Here is an 8526-nt window from a genome sequence, read left to right as displayed (position 1 = left end):
GAAGAGGGAACAAGCATATTACAGTTGAAAATGTCATCATAACAAAATATAGCCTGCATGTTATACAATGTGCTGACAACTAATTTAATCTATATACAAGTGTCCATGCCAGGAAACTTAACTATAATTTATAAGGTTCTTTATATGATTATATTCCTCTTTGCCTTTAGAGTGATTATGCTCTCAGGAGGGTCATGGCTAAATATATATTTGAAGAATGCTAAGACTACTTATCATGTCATAATGCATGATCTAGCTAATGAAATTTATGGAGCAATGCACTATGCTTCTGCCCTAATAGAAAGGCACAGCTAATTTTTCCGACAAATAAGGGAATATTATATTGACTGTTGAAATTATAAATTAAAAATGTGAAAAATCCTTCCCTTATCAGGAAATTGTTTGTAAAAATCAATGTTAATGTTAATGTAGTTTATCATATTTATTTACTCTTTACAATATCAGTTGTCAGAGAACACAGTTTGCCTTGTACAACCACTGTGTAACATTTAGGAGGGTTTACAGACAGAAATGTAACAAACTACCCACAAATACATTTGTATAAGTGTTCAATTGCTTTGAAATAATTGTTTGGTTTTGCAGCCAAATGGGTGTGCATCCCTCTGTGCACACCCATTTGTAATTTGTTGCTAAACGCTCATGGTAACGTCTGCAGACACAGACTGTAGAACATCTCCGCATCGTTGGCAGACAGCTTACTAAAAAATAGCCAGACTGGTTTATGGAGCACCAGGAAGAGACCAAGCATATAGTGCATGTTTGTGGACTATGGGAGGAAACTGGAGTACTAGGAGAAAACCCACTTGTACACAGGGAGAACATGCAAACGGCACACAAAAAGGCCCTTGGTCGAATCCGGGATTCTAACCGGTGATTGTCTTGCTGTGAGAGAAATACATGTGTATACTGCAGCAACAGACGTCACACAATTTTAAAAGAAAGTGTGCTGACACCAGTTTATTTGAGAAATAGCGAGGCATGAATCAATAAAAGACAGTCAATCTTATAACAAAGATACATTTTGTTTCAACATCATAAGAACTGTGAGTCTGTTTGTGATTTTGGAATATGTATTGCATCTGATTGCTCCTCTCAAAACAGGTGCACAACAGGTAAAAATCGAGAAGATGTCAGTAATAAAATACTGAGTTTGAAGTGTGGGAAGGTGCTTTAATCACCCCAGGCACCACAAAGTCCATGATCACCCTTGACAGGCGTTGAAAGAGCAAGACTTCTCCATTGCTGTTGGGAAGAAAAAGTTAGAAAAATATGACTTGAAACTGCAAAGCAAAAACGTAATATTTGTTGTGTGTATAATCTGTCTAGGCTATTGATCTTTTAAAAATACTGTCTTGTTCATTGTTTGAAATAACAACAGTACAAACCTGAGGTGAATTCATCGCACTCTCTAAGTTTAGTCATGACCTTCATGTAGTCTTCTCCCAAAAACTGTCCAACACTTGTTCCTTTAGGAATCTCCTGGAGACATTTTGTGGAGTCCTTGAAGAGGAGGTTCTTTGAATCTTCTGACTTGAACATACTGAATGAGCCATCATTTACACTGAGTCCAAAGTCAGCCTATAAATAAGAAAAAACTTTTAGTTTTTAGACGCAAAAAAATTGTGAAATAATGGGGTTTCTGGGAAAAAATGAGTGACCCAAAAAGTAATCACTGACCTGCTGATCTTTGAGAAATTGGACCACCTCGTCACGCATCTCTGGACGAGTCACTACAGCATGTGCAGTCACTTTAGCCAAGTGGCATGACTCGTACTCATTGACTGATACTGGACCTTTGTCAGGGCAGATGAGCCTGTAGTCATCAGCAATCAGATTTTGAGCCCACTGTGGACGTCCGGTACCTATGAGAGGTAGGACAGAGGAGTACTATAGTTTTACCGGAGTAGTATTTTTATTAACACTGATGAGAGATGATGTGAATGGTGGTCAGTGTTAGTTGCTTACCAGCGGTGTTGTCCAAAACGATTGAGTGTTTAATGAAGGCGACCTCACCGGCACCCTCCGCGAGACATCTATAACAACATGCAAAACATACAGTCACTTCAGCAATATGAAGATGATATCACCACCTTAAGCAGAGGTTGATTCACAGAGTAGTTTGACATTCTAGGTAATAAGTCTATTTGCACTGTTGCCTAGAGCGATGAGGAGATGAAAGCCTACAGTGCACCGATTTGGTGGAAAGAAACGGTGTGCTGCCAAATACCCAGTAATAACCTAACTTAACACCCTCTGCAATCTGGCTCACAAATATCTGTGTGTGCCAGGGAATATCTGTGTACCCTCAGCGCGTTTTCCCATCTGCGAGTAATATTGTGAATAAAAAGAGAGCTGCACTCGGCCCGCGCATGCACACTCAGGGGGTGTTTGAACGTATTAGAACGAACTACAGGTCATTATAAATTTGTTCATTTCAGTGCGGTGCTACATATCTGTGGCATAGGCTACAAATGTTTTGCTGAATTATCAAGGCCTCAAATCTCTGACATCTGGGTGACTCCAAATGTACTGAGATTTCAACCGGAACTGTGAAAATAACGTTTTTCTCTTCGGGGGAAGATAGGTGCTATGAGGCTTTGTCCTCACCTTCTGCACACACCCTGTTAACATTCCCAAGATTAATTTTGCTACAAAAACAATGATCTCCAGGCAAAATCTACTGAACATTTGAACATTTGAATACTGAAGATTTGGATTGTGCAGTCACTTCCATCTTGTACTATCCCCTCACCCGCACTGGGGTATCATTGCTGGTAGCATTTATGCAACAGTCTGAGTAGTGACAGACAGGATCACATGCAGACATGCAATGGAATCAGGCCAGATTTGAACATGACCCGCTGCAGCAGGGACTCAGCTTTAATACATGGTATGCCATCTACTGTTTGTTGTTGCTGCTGTCCTCTGGAGTGTAATTTCTCTTTAAGCAGAAAGTTTAATGGGTCTCAAATGGCCTTTGTTTACTAATCCATGCTAACAACATCCTGGTTTAAGGTGGTGAGATGTTAGAGGTGTCAGTGGCACTTCTCATTCTCTCATAACAACATCAAAACAATTTCTTTGACATGCAGTGGATGTACTTTGTTGCTGCATACCTAAACGCTCCATTGTAACCGTTGTATCGCTCCTCATCTCTGGGTTTGCACTTGAACAGAGACGCTTCATTGCCGATGCACAGGGCACAGAGTGGGGAGGTGATATTTGCTCCAGGGGCACAGCTCTCACTGAAGTAGTGTTCTGAGAAGATAGGAAGAGGATTTGGTCACAATGGTACTGTCTGAAGGAAACATAATTAGTGCTCCTGGGTCCATTGATAAATTGAGTGCTGGGTGGTGGTCAGTATGAATTCTGGGATTCTAAAGCTCTCTTTAGTTGAAGCTACAAAAATGCTTTTGTTGAAGTTGGGAAAAAATGGGGGCTGAAAATTGCAATGAACTTTAATAAACATACTTTTCATTGCCACGTGGGCATTGTAGTGAACAAAGTTAACAGTGTAAATACATAACAACAATAATACAAATAATAATAATAATAATGAAATGTTTTGGCAATATGTGTGCTTAACTTAAATAAACACATGTGTACTCACCAAAGTCACAGGATTTAGACTTTTCATGGATGCGACCCATGGGGATGTTCCAGCCAGCGCTTCTGCCAATGCCTGTGTGGCAAGATTTTCTGCCCTTCAGAGTGTCCCACGTCACGCCTGAATCTTTCTTTATCACAGCGACAGCATAGTAATGGGAGCCGGTGGCTACAAGAGTCAAAGTATGGACAGAGATGGATCAGAAAACTACAGGCAATGTCACTGTCCCACACGCAGTTATATATAGTCAGGTGCTTGAGTTACAATAAACCTTTCAGTCAATTTTCAGCAGATCAGCCGAACATGAAAAAAGGTGATATTTGCAGTCTGGCAGGTATCAAATTAAACTTGCATTCTTCTTGCATTAGCTTAAAACTTTGGTTTTACAAATAATTAAATGGCTTGAACACATCCATAGACGTGTTATGAGTTAAATATTTTCTCTTCTCTATATACTGTGGGAAGGGTTAGGGTTAAACCCTGTAATTGTAATGACTATATATATGTTTTATTTAATCTTATAGTATATGTGTAGAAAGAAAACAGGTTAATTACCTTGAGGGTTGCTACACTGCGCTGTGGAGCGACAGACAAGAAAATAAATGTTACACAGGTAAAAAGAAGAAAAGAAAGACAAAACAAAACACATGGTATTTGGGTGGATTTCTGCTCCATCATTGCACACCTACCTTCATCATATTGTTCCACCATAGCAGCAACCAGACCACACTTTCCAGCTGTGTACACCTGTCCTCCATCTACTGCCACCACATCAGCCTCACTACGCTGCGGCGGCAATGCAGAAACAGATCATCAGAAACGAATGCCACAAAGTACAGCAAAAGATTCTTACAGTCGTTACAGATTTGCACACTGTTTCACCATAATCTTTTGCAGGCAATCTTCAGCTGATTCAGCTTTTATGCATCTCATTGTGGTGTTGGTATTAAAACTCCACATGTCACACTTGAGGGCCTCCAAGTTGCCGACAACACACCATTTCATCGCCTTGGATGTAGTAGTTGGAGTAGTCACTGGAAAATGAAGTGAAAACATGAGTACCATGACTAAGTGGCCTCTGTCAATGAATGTGTTTGTCTTATTGTTTTTGAATGTAAAGTTGTTTGTTTTATGTACGTATATCATACCTTTCTTGAGGGATTGTACGATGTTTAAGTACTTGGCACCCAGATACATGAAGGAGTCGGTGCGAGGTGGAATCCGTAACAGGCCAATTGCTGAGTCCTTGAACATCAGGTTCTTTGCATCGGGATATTTGGCTGATGAGAATAGATTAAAATTCTGAAAAGACACAATAATAGAGCTGTGAGGCAATGGGACACATGGAACAAAACCCACATGTTTAAATTAAGAGTTAACTTTGCCCTCTTTTTACGTTAATCAGAGTCTCGTGATTACCTCTACTGCGTTGAGACTGTTCAAGATTAAGTCTGTTAATCTTTCGTCCTTGCGTGTGACAACAGCATGAGCTGGTACCTGGGCCAGGTTGCAAGTCTCAAAGCTGCCAATTGCTGCTCTTCTATTATCTAAGCACAGCAGCTCATATCTGTCCGCTTGGTCAGCTGAAAAACAATCATTCATCATATTCACTGTTTTCAAATAAACCTCATTACAGAGTAAGAATCATATCTATGTTTTTGAAGGTCCAGTGTGTACAATTTAGGAGGATTTAGTGACAGAGTATGTTCTTATACATGTATAATTGCTTTAAAATTATGCATTTTGGTTTTCATACACTTAGAATAAAACCTTTATATACTTTAGACAAAGGCCTTGCTTTAGTGTGAACATTTTGCATTTTGAAGCACATGATTGCAATGCAAACAAGAAAGAAGAATGACAACCGTTCTAGTCAATTTAGTTTCCTGACACACTTTGGACAGGGAAGAGTGTGCCAAGGAGGAGTCCTCCATTTGTTACAATACCTGCACAATATCTGCATTTTCACCATTAGATGTCACTACTGGACCATTAAGTCTGAATGTAATTTAAAAGTAAAACCATGACTGATACAGAATGGGTATTCTTTTGGCAAAATGATTGGGAACCCATGTACTGAAGGAATGGCAGAAATGTTGTGGGGGTCTTTTAAATGCAAGATGTTGAAATACAAATGATTATGTGACACTAACCAGGGACAGTTAGATGATTCACAAAAGCCACTTCTCCTTTGCCATCTGCCAGGCACCTGTTAGTCAAAAGCAAAGGGTTTTACAAATATGTAAAATCAAATAGAAAGGTGTCGGTGGAAGTCTGTAAGGAGGTAAAAGTCATGATACTACTGAGAAGAGTCAAAGAAAGAGCCATACTGACTTGAAAGCACCATCATAATTATAGTAAGGCTCTCTGTTGGTCTTAGAGCAGTCGCCGGTGCACAGTTCACATAAACCGCTGTCCCGTGGAGCTCCTGGGACACAGCTAGCCCCGAAAAATGCACGCACGGCTTAAAAACAGACAAACAAAACAGAATTAAATTAGAATAAGTCAGCATAATTGTCCCAGTCCCTGTAGCTCATCACGCACCAGTCCTTTACTAATTCTGACCAGACTCCAAGCAGAAAGTGTCAAAAGGTCAACATTCAGAGATACTGTAGCTCTGTGTTTTATTTCAAAGTAGGCCTACACGTGCCAACACTGTGTCTTATGTGTTTCCCTTTGTAAACGGGTAAAAACAGCTATGACAAGTATTTAAGTCTCATAAATGCAACAAATTATGGTTCTTTTATATCTATACATAAAACTTAATACATGATGTTATCTTCATTGTATGGGTCAAATAAGTTTTGGGGCTCCAGGTAAATTATATTTGCGTGGCGAGGTTTAAAGTAACTTCCCTTTTTTTTTCAGAACAGTTTCTAACATTCAACTCACCATCCTCCAATCGGCTGACGTCAGAGCCTTGCCAATTGATTAATTTCTTAGACAGCAGATTTCCTATGGGCATGTTCCAGCCTGCAGATTTCCCCAAACCGGTATGGCAGGATTTCTTTCCTTTGAGGTCATCAAAGTTAAATTGTGTGCCCTTCTTTACCACAGCAACAGCATAGTAGCAGGCTTTTGAATCTACGTGAACCAAGAACAAGTGTAAGTGCACGCTTAAAACACACACAGTGCATACAAAATGTGTAACACATGAGTGTGGAGGAGAGGCAGCGCATGAGAAAACATACCGGGGTACTTTTCGGCAATAATAGGATGGAGGTTGTAGTCGTCCAGTCCAGCAGTGTAGACATCCCCTCCATCCAAAGTGATGGCATCTGCCTCCGAAGCCTGTTAAAAAAAAAAAAAACAACACAATGTTTTTCCAAACGGTTATAATAATAATATAAGGGTTATAATAGTTTTGTTTTTTTCATAAGTTTTAGTTTTAACTTAGTGTTGACTTTCAGTTTTTAAAATGAGTTAGTTTGAATTAGTTTTAGAGAGGGTTTTGTTACCTTAGTTTTTATTTTTTTGTCACTGTTTATTATGATTAGTTTTAGTGTTTTGTAATATGGAGTATTTGCCAGATGGTGCAAGATTCAAAAAGGTCATAGTAAGTGTCATGTCACAAAAACCCAGCAAAAGATGCTTTTTTAAAAATTCTACAGGAATTTAGTGTCTGTACCTTACTTTGTTAGCATATTTCTAGCAACTTTTACTCCACTACATTTCCTAAATAAATGGTCTACTTTTACGCCACTACATTTCTAACTATCGTTGTCAATAAAATCAGAAGAAGAAGAGTAAGTGATGGTCTGTATTTATATAGAGCTTTTCTAGTCTTGATGAGCTGCTTTATATTATAGTTTTAATATTCACCCATTCACACATTAAGTGTCTTGCTCATGGACACAGAACCAGGAATTGAACCCACAACCGTCCAGTCGAAAGACAACTTGCCCTGCCACTGGCTCAATCCTAACTCCTCACTTTAAAAAAAAAATAATAATAATAATAAAAAAATCTAAACGTGTTACATATTATATCAGATAATTACTTTTGATACTTAAGTACAGTAAATGGCATACACTTTAAGACTTTTACTTATTGTAAAAGAGTGACTTCTACCAGAGTCATTCTCTGGTCATGTGCTCACTTGTATCGCAGTCAGACATTCGATGACTGAAGCTCTTCTTTCGCACGCGAAGTTGGGAGCTGCTCCGACGAGGTCCAGACATTTCGCAAGCTCTTTATCCGAGGTCACGCACCATCTCACCTTCTCCGCAAACGCGCAGGCTGTCATTGCACAAACACACACCGATGCAGACAGAATATGAATACTACTACTACTGATGGTAATAACAACAACAACAACAATAATAATAATAATAATGATAATAATAATAATGAATAAGCAGAGTTAAAGTAGAGCTGGAGCCTGGGCCTGTGTAAAATGTCATTTCTTTACCGAGGCATCCGAGCAGAGCCACAAGGAGGAGAGTCTTCATGTTGGACGGAGGGGGGTCCACTGTCCACTGTCCACTGGTCAGAAGAGTACACGACAGCGAGGCAGCTCTGGCTTTTATAGCAAACCTCTGCAAACTGCACTGCAAAAAAAAAGTTTACTCAGTGTCCTCATGTGTACTTGGAAAGACAAGGAAAAGTCAAAGAATCATATGTCCTCATCATGGAAAGTCCAGAAACTGTGTTTGCACTCTCTGCCATTTTTACTTAACATCACATCATTTAGTATTTGTGGCGTCCTCAGTGTTTAAAATATTTAAAATTCATTGTATGGTTAACGTGTTATCCTGCTGCATTGCTCTACATTGTACTCTTCATTCCGTCCGTCTTTACATTTCACATGAATGTGTTCTGCCATGACTGACACATGTCTGATGGATTTTCAGTCATTGTTGTTTCACAGCTGGTGAAGATTTTTGTTATGACCACGA

The 8526-nt window shown here is 39.3% G+C and overlaps 1 protein-coding gene across 1 annotated transcript; it reads right to left on the bottom strand.

The window, feature by feature from the left end:
* Window positions 1-950: 950 nt before the first annotated feature.
* tfa (transferrin-a) lies at window positions 951-8121 on the bottom strand. The gene is made up of 17 exons (XM_044045146.1): window positions 8040-8121; window positions 7728-7867; window positions 6820-6919; window positions 6521-6712; window positions 5963-6092; window positions 5782-5837; window positions 5048-5211; window positions 4777-4930; window positions 4511-4662; window positions 4318-4414; window positions 4184-4204; window positions 3632-3796; window positions 3138-3279; window positions 1987-2054; window positions 1699-1883; window positions 1407-1599; window positions 951-1263 (listed from the first exon to the last, which is right to left on the bottom strand). Exons 1-17 carry the CDS (start codon window positions 8077-8079, stop codon window positions 1223-1225), a joined length of 2040 nt encoding a protein of 679 aa, XP_043901081.1. The 5' UTR covers window positions 8080-8121; the 3' UTR covers window positions 951-1222.
* Window positions 8122-8526: the final 405 nt, after the last annotated feature.

The sequence above is a fragment of the Solea senegalensis genome, linkage group LG1 (assembly GCF_019176455.1).
Source record: "Solea senegalensis isolate Sse05_10M linkage group LG1, IFAPA_SoseM_1, whole genome shotgun sequence".
Taxonomy (NCBI): domain Eukaryota; kingdom Metazoa; phylum Chordata; class Actinopteri; order Pleuronectiformes; family Soleidae; genus Solea; species Solea senegalensis.
This window is presented reverse-complemented; position numbering and strand designations above follow the sequence as displayed.

Bases quoted from the DNA above. Each gene is read 5' to 3' on its own strand.
- tfa (XM_044045146.1), bottom strand. From the start codon at position 8,079: ATGAAGACTCTCCTCCTTGTGGCTCTGCTCGGATGCCTCG. The intron at 4,415-4,510 runs GTGAAACAGTGT...TTGCCGCCGCAG, and splicing joins ATTGCCTGCAAAAGATTATG to CGTAGTGAGGCTGATGTGGT. The intron at 3,280-3,631 runs GTGAGTACACAT...CTATCTTCTCAG, and splicing joins GTCTAAATCCTGTGACTTTG to AACACTACTTCAGTGAGAGC.